The sequence below is a fragment of the Gastrolobium bilobum genome, unplaced genomic scaffold, assembly GCF_033153095.1.
Source record: "Gastrolobium bilobum isolate Gb01-03AN ecotype WA unplaced genomic scaffold, APGP_CSIRO_Gbil_v1 utg45157, whole genome shotgun sequence".
Taxonomy (NCBI): domain Eukaryota; kingdom Viridiplantae; phylum Streptophyta; class Magnoliopsida; order Fabales; family Fabaceae; genus Gastrolobium; species Gastrolobium bilobum.
Genome location: NW_026896400.1, coordinates 1 through 17,707, shown reverse-complemented (window position 1 = coordinate 17,707; position 17,707 = coordinate 1). Strand labels below are relative to the sequence as shown.

The 17,707-nt window shown below is 29.8% G+C and overlaps 1 protein-coding gene across 1 annotated transcript; it reads right to left on the bottom strand.

Moving 5' to 3' along the window:
• Window positions 1–8,405: 8,405 nt before the first annotated feature.
• On the bottom strand, window positions 8,406–17,473 carry LOC133299539 (serine/threonine-protein kinase PEPKR2-like; the record flags this gene model as incomplete). The annotated part of the gene is made up of 6 exons (XM_061499009.1): window positions 8,406–8,874; window positions 9,277–9,573; window positions 10,027–10,321; window positions 14,756–15,006; window positions 16,613–16,777; window positions 17,177–17,473. Coding segments are annotated over 6 exons (1,655 nt in total), but the record flags the coding sequence as incomplete, so codon positions are not given.
• Window positions 17,474–17,707: the final 234 nt, after the last annotated feature.

The following is a 17,707-nucleotide window of genomic DNA, read 5'->3' as shown; positions in this document are numbered from 1 at the left end:
TATTTAAACATGGTCCTATCACTTAATTTGTTTTTAGCTTTTTTTTTTTTAAGAAAAAACCCAAGCAAGACCTGATTATCAAACTTGTGCAGGACAACAAATTAGACATGATTAGTTATCAAACTTCAAGACCTAATACGTCAAATGCTTTGACGGGATTAGCCAAAAAAATTAAGTCCATGTTTTTTAATAAATTAATTACGCATTTATTACAGTTTTGGAAATAATTATATATTTATTGTACAATATAACGACCAATTTGGGCGTCACTCAAGACGCCTAAATTGGGCGTCACTCAAGAGGCAATCATACTTAATTTAGGCGTCATTTATCAGATATTGACACGTGTCATATTTTTTTTCCAAAAAAATAATAATTTAATCATAAAACTTCTGAAGGCCGTAACTTTTGACTCGGGTATCCAAATCAGGTAATTTTTTTTTTAATTCCTCATAACTTTTCGAGATCTACGCAATGAGATCTCATTTGACATATTTTATTTCTCACAAACACAATTTAAATTTGCAAGAATAATATTATAAGAAACGTTAAACCCGGAAGCCTCTGAGTTCTGGATTTGTGATTTAATATAAATAAATAAATAAAATTTTGATTTGTGATTTAATTTTTTTTTAATAATATTTTTTTATTATAACAAAAATTTGGTTTGTGATTTAAATTAAAAATTAAAATTAAAATTATTATTAAATAAGGAAAACAAAATAAAGATTTGATTTGTGACTTAAACTAAAAAATCATTTTGAAAAATCTGTAGAAATAAAGGAAATAATTAAATAAATATTCTAAATCTCTAAGGAAGAAGAATATTATTTTTGAAATTAATGATTAATGCTATAAGCTTCTAAGTTATTATTTATGGTCTGAAATTAATTATGGCTTATGAATTTTTTTCAAAAATAAAATTACCTAAATTAGGCGTGATTGCCTCTTGATTGAAACCCAATTTAGACGTCATTGGTGACGTGTCAGGTGTTGACACGTGTCACATTTTTAAACTCAGAAGCCTCTGTGTTTTGGGTTTGTGATTTAATATAAAAAATAAATCAAGATTTGATGTGTGATTTAAATTAAAAAATAACAATTATTATTAATAAGGAAAACAAAATAAAGATTTGATTTGTGATTTAAACTCAAAAATCAATTTGAAAAATCTGTATTAATAAAGGAAATAATTAAATAAATATTCTAAATCTCTAAGGAAGAAGGATTACCTGATTTAAATTTAAATTATGTTTGTGAGAAATAAAATATGTCAAATAAGATGTTATTGCGTCGATCTCGAAAATTTATGTGGAATCAAAAAAAGAATTACCCGATTTGGATACCCGAGTAAAAAATTATGGCCTTCAGAAGTTTTATGATTAAATTATATTTTTTTGAAAAAAAATATGACACATGTCAACACCTGATGAGTGACGCCTAAATTAGGCGTGATTGCCTCTTGAGTGCGAGTTGGCTCCCTCCGGTATCCCCACGAGCTTCGACTCTTTGAGCCGGCTATGGGACTAATCCGGAGTGCGGGGGAACAGTGACCTTACACAAATTTCTGATATTCTTCTTGACTTTCTCCCTAATTTGTTCCCTAATTTCTATCTTAGGAATTTCCTTCATCCAATACCTGACTTTGTTTTTTCTTGAATTTCCTTTATTTGATTTCTCTTAATTCATATCAGGAATTTTTAAAAAATAAAATAATATATACTTGATAAATGGGTGTTCCCATTCCTTGATTCCAATTTAAATTCACAAAAATTTTCATTTTAAAAAAAAGATTTTTAACTTTTTTTTATGACTTTTACTCTTTTTAAAAGTAGACGTCCAAACATATTTCTCCCATACATGCTTTTTTTAATGACATGGAAGAAAATGAGAAAAAAAGATTAAAAAAAAGATGACGCTAATTTTTTTAATTTTTTATTTCTACTATTTTAGTTCCTTTATTTTTTTTTCTCTTCAGTCAATTGATAAAAGATTTGAAACTTTAAAAACTTTCTTCCCTTTTCTCCCCTCAATCCAAAGATAAGGTTAAATTATAGAGACTCATGACTAGGATGGAATTTTACACAAGGCAGGTTGTGTAAGGATTCTATTCATAGAAGTTAGCACACATATATATACCATAGGATAACAAAAAAAGAAGATCATCCAAACAGGTTTAACATATTACCCTTAGAAATTCTCATGGCCAGTCCAAAATCAGCAAGCTTTATTTCCCCCGAAGCAGTAAGCAGAATATTCTCAGGCTTGATATCTCTGTGCACAACTCCCATATCATGACAATACTTGATGACCAACATCACTTCCTTAAGTATATTAGCAGCCCGCTGTTCAGAGCACAAGTTTTCCATCACCAGATGAGAGCAATCTGCTTCCTCATACACTGCCAGCAGAGTCACAACCCCAGGATGCCCAGACAAGTGCTGCATTATCTCCACCTCCCTGTAAACAGTCTCATCCCCCTTCTTCAGAGTCTTACACGCATACTCCGCGCCGCCAACAAGAGACCTACACAACGAAACAGATCCATACTTTCCTTGCCCGATCCTCACCCCAGTAACATAATCATCTTCAATCTTGTTCTTCCTCCCCATCTGGGTAGCCACGTCAATGCAACCTATCTTCCTCTTTAGGCCTCTTCCCGCGGTCATCAGAGACAATGTCCCACAAGGAGGAGCAGTGGCAAAACCCGCCACCCTACTCTTGTAGGAACCAGCTGAGTCTATCTTAGTATTTTCTCTACACCTCTTCTTCAACCTCGAACAATCTTCCATCGAATAATGGGTCTCAAAATTGGACGACGGAGACCCATGATTGGATCTCAAAATGTCAGTCAATTTCGAGGACTCGTCACACTCACTTCCTTTCCTTTTCATCCTCATAGCATCTATCAGTAAAGTTTTGTGTTGATCACGTGTGCAAAATCCGATTTTTGCCGCAAGACACAATTCTACAGTCAAAATAGAGAAAGATCAGTCAACGAATTCTAGTCAGATTGATCATGAATGAACGCAAAACCACAAGGAAAGCATCCAAACACAAATATTAAACTTCAAGAAAGTAAATCGAACCCCGAAGCTTTCTCGCAACGTAATGGCGCCAAAAAGCGCCATCACATCACGAGACCCCTGCAAGACAAGAAAAGAAGATGCCAGAACATAGAAAGAAAAAGAAACAAACCTTCGCAATCCCAGCCAATGATCCTGTAATGCGTTGCGGAGAGTATAAGCAATGAGAAAAAAGTCACAAATTGGGAAACTATTACGACGTAGTTTCTCAATCAGGGACTGAAACCCTAAAAATCTGCTATCAAAGTTTTAGGGGAATACGCGAACGACAAGCACAGAAAAAAGAAAGAAAGAAGACGGGTACTCTCTGAGAGTCACACTCTTTTTGCTTAGCTAACGTTGTTTCCTTTAATATAATATAGGATGTTCCAGTTTATGTTCTCCTGCGTGCGTCACTATTTCAAGGGGTGTATTTGATTACGATTTTAAAAAATTTCCTCAATCAGTGGAATAAAAAAATCAACAGGGTCAAATTAGGTAAGAAAAATAATGAACTAGTAAGAAAAAAAAATGAATATCGTCAAATTATATAAGAAAAAGCATTGAACGTGTATAAAGTAGGAACTGTTTTAAAAAACTAATGAATAACTTTAATTTGGATTTTGAAATGGTAATGCAAATATTGAATTCTAGAAATTATTGGTATTTATTCCCTTCTTTATATTGTTCAATACCAGATTAATTACCATTTAATAGTCATCATATTAACGAAATTGGACTTTTTTCCTTACACACGTTTCTCATTTTCATCATATTAATTACCATTCAATAGTCAACAAATTTCACATAAATGTTTGACTTTTTTGCAATTTATTTTTTTTAAAATAGAAATCGCAACTAACGTATAGTGAAAAATATTTTTTTCCTTAAAAATGCAGTTTTTGAAAGAAAAAAAAATTCAAACAAGTCCTTAATTTTCACCTCTGCTATTTTTTAAATTGTTGAAAAGTTAAAAAAAAAAAAGAAAAGAAAAAAAGCTTTTTTTGTAATATTGCTCTTAACTTTGATCCAATCTGATACGCCAATCCCATGGGAATAACAAATTGGATTTTTTCCTTACACACATTTCTCATTTTCATCATATTAATTACCGTTCAATATTGTCATCATATTAACATTGAACATGCATAAAGTAGGAGTTGTTATAAAATACTAATGAATAACTTTAACTTGGATTTTGAAATGGTAATTCAAATTTGAATTCTGAAAATCATTGGTATTTATTCTCCCTTTATGATTGGTCAATACCAGGTTAATTACCATTCAATATTGTCATCATATTAACGAAACTGGACTTTTTTCCTTACATAATTTTGATATTCTTCTTGACTTTCTCCCTAATTTGTTCCCTAATTTCTATTTAATTTCTATCTTAGGAATTTCCTTCATCCAATACCTCACTTTGTTTTTCTTGAATTTCCTTTATTTGATTTATCTTAATTCATATCAGGAATTTTTTAAAAATAAAATAATATATACTTGATAATGGGTGTTTCCATTCCTTCACAATAATAATAAAAGTGCTCTGTTTCACTTCAACGAGAATAAGTGTTTATTTGGATGAGTTTTCAAAAAAAATAAAAATTATACCTTACTTATTTTAGAAGTGCTTTTTATAAAAGTTAAAGTTATTTAAATTTTTAAAAAATATTTAGTTTTTGAAAAAATATTTGACTTATGTTATTTTTAGAAGTTAAAATTTTCAGTTTAAAAAAATAAATAGATTTTTGACTTTTTTTATGACTTTTGCTTTTTTTAAAAGCAGGCGTCCAAACATATTTTTTCATACATGCTTTTTTTTTTCTGAAGAAAGACAACTTTTTGAGAGAGAAAAATCCATCCAAACGGCCCTAATAAATTTTTAATGACATGGAAGAAAATGAGAGAAAAGATTAAGAAAGAGATGACGCTAATTTTTTTTAATTTTTGATTTCTATTATTGTAGTTGCTTTATTTTTCTTCTCTTCAGTCAATTGAGAAAAGATTTGAAACTTTAAAAACTTTTTTCCATTTTCTCCTCTCAATCCAAAGATGAGGTTAAGGCATGACAACTATATATTAGCATATGATATTAAAAAATAAAATGGTCAAGGGAATGAGAAAAAAAAATGTGAATTGTGAAGACGATTGAAAAATAATAGTTAAAACTATATATTAGCAATTGTCGTAAAAAAAACTATATAATAAAATATTATAAATTTTTATATAATTTTTTAAATATAAAATTTGGTATTTCGGTTAAAATCTATTGTCATTTGCAATTTTATACAGTTGATGAAATCTATAAACAAAAGTAAAGAAATAGATTTTTATTGTTATCAAACGTAATTTTGATTATCGGAATAAAAAAAATGTGTTATCAAACGTAATTCTGATTCTCGGAATAAAAATAAAATATGTTAACAAACGTAATTCTGATTCTCAGAATTGTTCCAAGGCACAGAAATAGAAAAGAATCATTCCTTTTCAGAAACAGTGCCAGGAATCAGAATGATTGTCATGCGCAGCCTAATTGTCGTTGATTATATATCAGAGCAAACATACAAAAATGCACTAACTTTTTCGATAAACATTTCAAACATAAAATTTCACTTTCCTCCCACAACATAATAAGTAATGAACCAAACATTATTCTAATTGATCTCAGAATATGTTTTTAAATGAATAATATAAATCATCATATATTATATTATTAAAAAATAAAAGGTATGTGTAATTATGATAAATGTTTGACATGTCAAATTTTTTGCCCCAACTAAAGTTAAATTCTGGCTCCGCCATTGTGTGGAGCCATTCTTTTGGACGTTAGACGGTTTTTTTTTGTTTTCTTGCCCATCAGTGGCGGAACCACATTATGCTTAGGTAGGGTCGGAGCCCCAGCTACATTTCAGTAAATTTTATTTATTATATATAATTATATAAGTAACTGTAATTTTTTCTTTTTTTATAATAGAAATCTAAAATAACTTATAGTGAAAAATATATCTTTTTACTTATAAAATGCAATTTTTGAAAAAAAAATTCATTCAAACGGGTCGTTAATCTTCACCTCTGCTATTTTTAAAATTTTTGAAAAGTTAAAAAATAAAGAAAGAAAGATAAAAAGTTTTTTTTTAATATTGCTCTTAACTTTGATCAATCTGATACCGCCAATCCCATGGGAATAACAAATTACATGTTATGGAATAAAAAAATCAACAGGGTCAAATTAGGTAAGAAAAATAATGAACTAGTAAGAAAAAAAAATGAATATCGTCAAATTATATAAGAAAAAGCATTGAACGTGTATAAAGTAGGAACTGTTTTAAAAAACTAATGAATAACTTTAATTTGGATTTTGAAATGGTAATCCAAATATTGAATTCTGGAAATTATTGGTATTTATTCCCTTCTTTATATTGTTCAATACCAGATTAATTACCATTTAATAGTCATCATATTAACGAAATTGGACTTTTTTCCTTACACACGTTTCTCATTTTCATCATATTAATTACCATTCAATATTGTCATCATATTAACATTGAACATGTATAAAGTAGGAGTTGTTATAAAATACTAATGAATAACTTTAACTTGGATTTTGAAATGGTAATTCAAATTTGAATTTGTTCCCTAATTTCTATTTAATTTCATATATTGGACTTTTTTCCTTAGGAATTTCCTTCATCCAATACCTGACTTTGTTTTTTCTTGAATTTCCTTTATTTGATTTCTCTTAATTCATATCAGGAATTTTTAAAAAATAAAATAATATATACTTGATAAATGGGTGTTCCCATTCCTTGATTCCAATTTAAATTCACAATAATAATAAAAGTACTCTGTTTCACTTCTATGAGAATAAGTGATTGTTTGGATGAGTTTTCAAAAAAAATATTTTTATATTTTATTTATTTTAGAACTACTTTTTATAAAAGTTAAAGTTATTTCAATTTTTAAAAAATATTTGTGTTTTAACTTATGTTATTTTTAGAAGCTAAAATTTTCATTTAAAAAAAAAAGATTTTTAACTTTTTTTTATGACTTTTACTCTTTTTAAAAGTAGACGTCCAAACATATTTCTCCCATACATGCTTTTTTTTTCCTGAAGTAAAACAACTTTTGAAGAGAGAAAAACCCATCCAAAGAGGCCCTAATAATTTTTTAATGACATGGAAGAAAATGAGAGAAAAGATTAAAAAAAAAGATGACGCTAATTTTTTTAATTTTTTATTTCTATTATTTTAGTTCCTTTATTTTTTTTTCTTTTCAGTCAATTGATAAAAGATTTGAAACTTTAAAAACTTTCTTCCCTTTTCTCCCCTCAATCCAAATATAAGGTTAAATTATAGAGAATCATCCCATTCTTCTAATAAAAACAAAAAGAGAATTATCTCGTATTTTAATTAAAATATATCATTTGTCTCTCTAACATATTATCTCCTATTAAAATTACACACTTAATCCCTCTTTTCAAATCAAACTCATTAATTAATTATTAATTTGCAATAAATTCATAATCAATTTTATTAGTAAATTATGTTTAAGATATATCCATGAAATTTTTATTCTTATTTTACCATAATACATGTGTGCGAAAGTCACACCGGAGTTGTTAAATTGATTTGAATCAATTAATCTGGTTTAAGTTACACACAAATTCAATCCATATTAATTTACAATTTTCTCAACTTGTAATGGATCCAATCCCATCGGTTTAATCATATAATCATGCATTCGGTTTTAATTTGTTTTCAAATCCGATCCGATCCGATCGATTGAATTATCTAATGTTTCCTTTTTCAGCTATACCCTCTTCCTAAATATGTTCCTACCTATTATCTCGATTACCCCTTAACCTCACCTTAACAGATAAAGAATCTAAATTTTATAGCCTTTCAAAATCTATCCCCTGGTAGTTAAGATTCGCCTCTTCTAAACACAAGTAGAAGTACTTTTTTTTCCTTTTTTTTCAGTGAAAATAAGCAAGCAGCTGTCAACTCCATTTTCAAAGTAAACGCCATTGCTATATATAATTGACTCAAGGTCAAACTCCTCGCTACCATCTGTACAAAAAAGTATGTCTTGAAATACAAATTGCCAACACTAAATAAGTACACATGCAGCGTTATGGGAGGGATAACATACGCTTATGCACTCATGGTTTCGGATTAAAATCTTCCAAAAAAACATATGAGTAGGTCAAGTTTTCACTGAAGTGAAATCATAGCATTCTATTTATCATGCTCCAGCAAGAGCAAAAACATGCAGTGACACACTAATATCATATTCACAGGTTCTGTACAACTAGCTGAGTTTTCTCAGTAATCATTATTTAGAGGAAAAAAATGTAATCCACTTTTGCCAACTGTAGAATGTGTTGGGCAAAGTATACTATAAAACCCCAGCTAAAGCAGCAGAGATAGTGGTTTATGGGGTGTCAACCTGTCAGTAGGTCAAAATGCTTTACAGAGGTTAGCCCTCATGTTATATAAACCTTGCTGATGAATTGGAACTGCCCACAACTTGCTCCTCTTTGGTTCAGATATCCTTACATGTGAAATTGCATTGGCAAGTGCATCAATCCACACACAAACATCATGATATTCTGAATTGCAACTTTCAGATGATGAAGAAAGGCTTGAAACCTCATTAAGGAACCCATCATCCATCCTGTTTCTTCCTAACCTAGGTTCAGGTGCAGCAACAAAGTTGTGGCAAGCAGCTCCATTTTGGTGCTTCAACTTTGATTCAACGGGCAGGATCTTCAATGTACGTTCTGTGTAGAAAGATATCCATGGATGTCCTGAAATTGAACCACATAATATTAATTTAACATGCAAACAATCGAACAGTTCTTAAAACTTAAAAGTACTGTCATTTTATTTCCTGTTTAAAAACATTAGGGAGAAAAAGAGAGCCTCAACCACATAGAAGAACACATAATAAAAACTAACAAAAGTATGTGAGAATTAACAGATTCCCACCACTGTTATCCCAACCAAAACAAGGCAATCCTTCTAATTATTAAGAATTCATGTGAAAGGCAAAGATACTTTTCAACAAAACTTGGAAATTTCTAATTTTAATTATTTCAAGATTAAAAAACAAAAAATCAGACCAAATACAACTAGTCTTTGGTGTATTCATCATTGAGGAAGAGAGATAAAGCACGCTACAAAACATTAATAATCTACCATAAACTTACTAAGTACTTCATCAGCTGTTATCCTTGCTGAAATATCCCTTGTCAGCATTCTCCCAACAAGATCTCGTGCAGGTTTAGATATTGATTCCCACATCCCGGTTTGGAACTCTAGCTTGGAATTCTTAATAGCCTCAAAAACTGCTTCTTGTGAATCCCCTTTAAATGGAAGAACACCAACCAACAGAGCATGCAGGAGCACTCCAGCACTCCATATATCCGCCTTTTCTGAGTATCTACCCAACAACACTTCTGGTGCAACATATGCAGGGCTCCCAGCCAAACCCGTCAAGTTCTGACCTGCAATGCAAATTTCTAGACAATGAGGCTATGCATAAATTACTCATGTATGCATGTATGTATCTTTTACTTATGTGTGTGTATTTATATATATGTCAATTGAATTACTGATATTTTTAAATGCTTAAAAATTAAACAAAGTGACCTTAGAGTATGAATGGTTAGCTTCAAACTATTATAAGCATTTTCTCTAGGACCTCTTATTCTTAGACCGCTAGCAAATTTAATTGAATACTGAACATAGTAAACTTAAGGGAGATGACCATCTGAACTCTCCAATTTTTACTCCTATGTACAGGGTAACATTAGTAAAGTACAATTCAGTTGAAAGCTCATCATGATGAACTTCTTCAAACTTGCCTAGACATTTTTTATTAACAGAATGACTAGGATGGAATTTTACACAAGGCAGGTTGTGTAAGGATTCTATTCATAGAAGTTATAACATATTACCCTTAGAAATTCTCATGGCCAGGCCAAAATCAGCAAGCTTTATTTCCCCCGAAGCAGTAAGCAGAATATTCTCAGGCTTGATATCTCTGTGCACAACTCCCATATCATGACAATACTTGATGACCAACATCACTTCCTTAAGTATATTAGCAGCCCGCTGTTCAGAACAAGGGCCCTCCCTAAACATCTGGTCGACAAGTCTTCCCCCAGAGCACAATTCCATCACCAGATGAGAGCAATCAGCTTCCTCATACACTGCCAGCAGAGTCACAACCCCAGGATGCCCAGACAAGTGCTATTATCGGAGTTGTTATAAAATACTAATGAATAACTTTAACTTGGATTTTGAAATGGTAATTCAAATTTGAATTCTGAAAATCATTGGTATTTATTCTCCCTTTATGATTGGTCAATACCAGGTTAATTACCATTCAATATTGTCATCATATTAACGAAACTGGACTTTTTTCCTTACATAATTTTCTGATATTCTTCTTGACTTTCTCCCTAATTTGTTCCCTAATTTCTATTTAATTTCTATCTTAGGAATTTCCTTCATCCAATACCTCACTTTGTTTTTCTTGAATTTCCTTTATTTGATTTATCTTAATTCATATCAGGAATTTTTTAAAAATAAAATAATATATACTTGATAATGGGTGTTTCCATTCCTTCACAATAATAATAAAAGTGCTCTGTTTCACTTCAACGAGAATAAGTGTTTATTTGGATGAGTTTTCAAAAAAAATAAAAATTATACCTTACTTATTTTAGAAGTGCTTTTTATAAAAGTTAAAGTTATTTAAATTTTTAAAAAATATTTAGTTTTTGAAAAAATATTTGACTTATGTTATTTTTAGAAGTTAAAATTTTCAGTTTAAAAAAATAAATAGATTTTTGACTTTTTTTTATGACTTTTGCTTTTTTTAAAAGCATGCGTCCAAACATATTTTTTCATACATGCTTTTTTTTTTCTGAAGAAAGACAACTTTTTGAGAGAGAAAAATCCATCCAAACGGCCCTAATAAATTTTTAATGACATGGAAGAAAATGAGAGAAAAGATTAAGAAAGAGATGACGCTAATTTTTTTTAATTTTTGATTTCTATTATTGTAGTTGCTTTATTTTTCTTCTCTTCAGTCAATTGAGAAAAGATTTGAAACTTTAAAAACTTAATGAACCAAACATTATTCTAATTGATCTCAGAATATGTTTTTAAATGAATAATATAAATCATCATATATTATATTATTAAAAAATAAAAGGTATGTGTAATTATGATAAATGTTTGACATGTCAAATTTTTTGCCCCAACTAAAGTTAAATTCTGGCTCCGCCATTGTGTGGAGCCATTCTTTTGGACGTTAGACGGTTTTTTTTTTGTTTTCTTGCCCATCAGTGGCGGAACCACATTATGCTTAGGTAGGGTCGGAGCCCCAGCTACATTTCAGTAAATTTTATTTATTATATATAATTATATAAGTAACTGTAATTTTTGCTTTTTTTATAATAGAAATCTAAAATAACTTATAGTGAAAAATATATCTTTTTACTTATAAAATGCAATTTTTGAAAAAAAAATTCATTCAAACGGGTCGTTAATCTTCACCTCTGCTATTTTTAAAATTTTTGAAAAGTTAAAAAATAAAGAAAGAAAGATAAAAAGTTTTTTTTTAATATTGCTCTTAACTTTGATCAATCTGATACCGCCAATCCCATGGGAATAACAAATTACATGTTATGGAATAAAAAAATCAACAGGGTCAAATTAGGTAAGAAAAATAATGAACTAGTAAGAAAAAAAATGAATATCGTCAAATTATATAAGAAAAAGCATTGAACGTGTATAAAGTAGGAACTGTTTTAAAAAACTAATGAATAACTTTAATTTGGATTTCGAAATGGTAATCCAAATATTGAATTCTGGAAATTATTGGTATTTATTCCCTTCTTTATATTGTTCAATATCAGATTAATTACCATTTAATAGTCATCATATTAACGAAATTGGACTTTTTTATTTTCATCATATTAATTACCATTCAATATTGTCATCATATTAACATTGAACATGTATAAAGTAGGAGTTGTTATAAAATACTAATGAATAACTTTAACTTGGATTTTGAAATGGTAATTCAAATTTGAAATCTGAAAATCATTGGTATTTATTCCCCCTTTATGATTGGTCAATACCAGGTTAATTACCATTCAATATTGTCATCATATTGGACTTTTTTCCTTACACAAATTTCTGATATTCTTCTTGACTTTCTCCCTAATTTGTTCCCTAATTTCTATCTTAGGAATTTCCTTCATCCAATACCTGACTTTGTTTTTTCTTGAATTTCCTTTATTTGATTTCTCTTAATTCATATCAGGAATTTTTAAAAAATAAAATAATATATACTTGATAAATGGGTGTTCCCATTCCTTGATTCCAATTTAAATTCACAATAATAATAAAAGTGCTCTGTTTCACTTCTATGAGAATAAGTGATTGTTTGGATGAGTTTTCAAAAAAAATATTTTTATATTTTATTTATTTTAGAAGTACTTTTTATAAAAGTTAATGTTATTTAGATTTTTAAAAAATATTTAGTTTTTGAAAAAATATTTGTGTTTTAACTTATGTTATTTTTAGAAGCTAAAATTTTCATTTAAAAAAAAAGATTTTTAACTTTTTTTTATGACTTTTACTCTTTTTAAAAGTAGACGTCCAAACATATTTCTCCCATACATGCTTTTTTTTTCCTGAAGTAAAACAACTTTTGAAGAGAGAAAAACCCATCTAAAGAGGCCCTAATAATTTTTTAATGACATGGAAGAAAATGAGAGAAAAGATTAAAAAAAAAAGATGACGCTAATTTTTTTAATTTTTTATTTCTATTATTTTAGTTCCTTTATTTTTTTTTCTCTTCAGTCAATTGATAAAAGATTTGAAACTTTAAAAACTTTCTTCCCTTGTCTCCCCTCAATCCAAATATAAGGTTAAATTATAGAGAATCATCCCATTCTTCTAATAAAAACAAAAAGAGAATTATCTCGTATTTTAATTAAAATATATCATTTGTCCTCTCTTTATTGACAAAACTATTTATGTCTAAAAGGACATATTTACGTCCTTTAAAAGGACACACTAAATCCCTCTCTTTTTTCCTGATTTGATCGGAATACTTTGAGCCATGAGAGTAAAAATGAGGGCAAAAATTCATGAATCAATTTTATTAGTAAATTATGTTTAAGATATATCCATGAAATTTTTATTCTTATTTTACCACAATACATAGTTGACTCAAAGCGAAAGGAGGGTAAACACTTATACCTCGATACCGGAGTTGTTAAATTGATACCGGAGTTGTTAAATTGAGTCATGACTTATCAATTAATCTGGTTTAAGTTACCAAAATTCAATCCATATTAATTTACTTTTCTCTCAACTTGTAATGAGCTAACCAGAAACTTTGGGTTTAAACTTTTTTAAATTCACAATTTTCATGAATTACTAATTGTTTTGATTATATTTATAAAAATTATTAATTCAGTTTGGTGATTGGTTATGTTTTGATGATTTTTACTACAATCTAGAATTAATTTATTATGATTACATATTTTTCTATTCTTTTAACTAATAATAAACAAATTTGTTTAACATTAATTTCAATCTAGCATTTTATGAGCCAATCCTAATCATCATGACTCATGAGAGATCTAAATAATAAATTACCTCCTTCGTTAAAAAAATATTCCAAAGCATATGCACATTTTCTTTCTTTTTCCGAGCATATGATTCACTAGGGGTGTTCGCGGTCTGGATTGGATCGATTTTGGAAGCAAAATTCATCCGATCCAATCCCTTCGGTTTAATCATATAATCATGCATTCGGTTTTAATTTGTTTTCAAATCCGATCCGATCCGATCCGATCCAATCCAATTTTTTTCGGTTTGGATTGAATTATCTAATGTTTCCTTTTTCAGCTATACCCTCTTCCTAAATATGTTCCTACCTATTATCTCGATTACCCCTTAACCTCACCTTAACAGATAAAGAATCTAAATTTTATAGCCTTTCAAAATCTATCCCCTGGTAGTTAAGATTCGCCTCTTCTAAACACAAGTAGAAGTACTTTTTTTTCCTTTTTTTTTCAGTGAAAATAAGCAAGCAGCTGTCAACTCCATTTTCAAAGTAAACGCCATTGCTATATATAATTGACTCAAGGTCAAACTCCTCGCTACCATCTGTACAAAAAAGTATGTCTTGAAATACAAATTGCCAACACTAAATAAGTACACATGCAGCGTTATGGGAGGGATAACATACGCTTATGCACTCATGGTTTCGGATTAAAATCTTCCAAAAAAACATATGAGTAGGTCAAGTTTTCACTGAAGTGAAATCATAGCATTCTATTTATCATGCTCCAGCAAGAGCAAAAACATGCAGTGACACACTAATATCATATTCACAGGTTCTGTACAACTAGCTGAGTTTTCTCAGTAATCATTATTTAGAGGAAAAAAATGTAATCCACTTTTGCCAACTGTAGAATGTGTTGGGCAAAGTATACTATAAAACCCCAGCTAAAGCAGCAGAGATAGTGGTTTATGGGGTGTCAACCTGTCAGTAGGTCAAAATGCTTTACAGAGGTTAGCCCTCATGTTATATAAACCTTGTTGATGAATTGGAACTGCCCACAACTTGCTCTTCTTTGGTTCAGATATCCTTACATGTGAAATTGCATTGGCAAGTGCATCAATCCACACACAAACATCATGATATTCTGAATTGCAACTTTCAGATGATGAAGAAAGGCTTGAAACCTCATTAAGGAACCCATCATCCATCCTGTTTCTTCCTAACCTAGGTTCAGGTGCAGCAACAAAGTTGTGGCAAGCAGCTCCATTTTGGTGCTTCAACTTTGATTCAACGGGCAGGATCTTCAATGTACGTTCTGTGTAGAAAGATATCCATGGATGTCCTGAAATTGAACCACATAATATAATTTAACATGCAAACAATCGAACAGTTCTTAAAACTTAAAAGTACTGTCATTTTATTTCCTGTTTAAAAACATTAGGGAGAAAAAGAGAGCCTCAACCACATAGAAGAACACATAATAAAAACTAACAAAAGTATGTGAGAATTAACAGATTCCCACCACTGTTATCCCAACCAAAACAAGGCAATCCTTCTAATTATTAAGAATTCATGTGAACGGCAAAGATACTTTTCAACAAAACTTGGAAATTTCTAATTTTAATTATTTCAAGAATTTCTATTATTTTAGTTGCTTTATTTTTCTTCTCTTGAGTCAATTGAGAAAAGATTTGAAACTTTAAAAACTTTTTTCCATTTTCTCCTCTCAATCCAAAGATGAGGTTAAGGCATGACAACTATGGGATAGGATATTGTGACACCCAAGTTATGTTACACCCATGTGACACCCAGTCAATCTCACCGTTAGATCGCTTATGTTGATCCAACGGTTATATTTATTTCCATCTTTGTATGGTCATGATTTCCTAAATTTAAAGTGAAAGCATTAAATATGGGAAATCATAACCATACAAAGGTAGAAATAAATATAAAATATTAAATTTGGGAAATCATGATCATACAAAGATGGAAATAAATATAACCGTTGGATCAACATAAGCGATCTAACGGTGAGATTGACTTGGGTGTCACATGGGTGTAACATAACTTGGGTGTCACAATATCCTATCCCGACAACTATATATTAGCATATGATATTAAAAAATAAAATGGTCAAGGGAATGAGAAAAAAAAATGTGAATTGTGAAGACGATTGAAAAATAATAGTTAAAAATGTGAATTGTCGTAAAAAAACTATATAATAAAATATTATAAATTTTTATATAATTTTTTAAATATAAAATTTGGTATTTCGGTTAAAATCTATTGTCATTTGCAATTTTATACAGTTGATGAAATCTATAAACAAAAGTAAAGAAATAGATTTTTATTGTGTTATCAAACGTAATTTTGATTATCGGAATAAAAAAAAATGTGTTATCAAACGTAATTCTGATTCTCGGAATAAAAAGAAAATATGTTAACAAACGTAATTCTGATTCTCAGAATTGTTCCAAGGCACAGAAATAGAAAAGAATCATTCCTTTTCAGAAACAGTGTCAGGAATCAGAATGATTGTCATGCGCAGCCTTAAATTTTATTTATTATATATAATTATATAAGTAACTGTAATTTTTGCTTTTTTTATAATAGAAATCTAAAATAACTTATAGTGAAAAATATATCTTTTAACTTATAAAATGCAATTTTTGAAAAAAAAAATTCATTCAAACGGGTCGTTAATCTTCACCTCTGCTATTTTTAAAATTTTTGAAAAGTTAAAAAATAAAGAAAGAAAGATAAAAAGTTTTTTTTTTAATATTGCTCTTAACTTTGATCAATCTGATACCGCCAATCCCATGGGAATAACAAATTACATGTTATGGAATAAAAAAATCAACATGGTCAAATTAGGTAAGAAAAATAATGAACTAGTAAGAAAAAAAAATGAATATCGTCAAATTATATAAGAAAAAGCATTGAAAGGCTTGAAACCTCATTAAGGAACCCATCATCCATCCTGTTTCTTCCTAACCTAGGTTCAGGTGCAGCAACAAAGTTGTGGCAAGCAGCTCCATTTTGGTGCTTCAACTTTGATTCAACGGGCAGGATCTTCAATGTACGTTCTGTGTAGAAAGATATCCATGGATGTCCTGAAATTGAACCACATAATATTAATTTAACATGCAAACAATCGAACAGTTCTTAAAACTTAAAAGTACTGTCATTTTATTTCCTGTTTAAAAACATTAGGGAGAAAAAGAGAGCCTCAACCACATAGAAGAACACATAATAAAAACTAACAAAAGTAAGTGAGAATTAACAGATTCCCACTGTTATCCCAACCAAAACAAGGCAATCCTTCTAATTATTAAGAATTCATGTGAAAGGCAAAGATACTTTTCAACAAAACTTGGAAATTTCTAATTTTAATTATTTCAAGATTAAAAAACAAAAAATCAGACCAAATACAACTAGTCTTTGGTGTATTCATCATTGAGGAAGAGAGATAAAGCACGCTACAAAACATTAATAATCTATCATAAACTTACTAAGTACTTCATCAGCTGTTATCCTTGCTGAAATATCCCTTGTCAGCATTCTCCCAACAAGATCTCGTGCAGGTTTAGATATTGATTCCCACATCCCGGTTTGGAAATCTAGCTTGGAATTCTTAATAGCCTCAAAAACTGCTTCTTGTGAATCCCCTTTAAATGGAAGAACACCAACCAACAGAGCATGCAGGAGCACTCCAGCACTCCATATATCCGCCTTTTCTGAGTATCTACCCAACAACACTTCTGGTGCAACATATGCAGGGCTCCCAGCCAAACCCGTCAAGTCCTGACCTGCAATGCAAATTTCTAGACAATGAGGCTATGCATAAACAACATAAATGACTCATGTATGTATGTATGTATCTTTTACTTATGTGTGTGTATTTATATATATGTCAATTGAATTACTGATAAACAAAGTGACCTTAGAGTAGGAATGGTTAGCTTCAAACTATTATAAGCATTTTCTCTAGGACCTCTTATTCTTAGACCGCTAGCAAATTTAATTGAATATTGAACATAGTA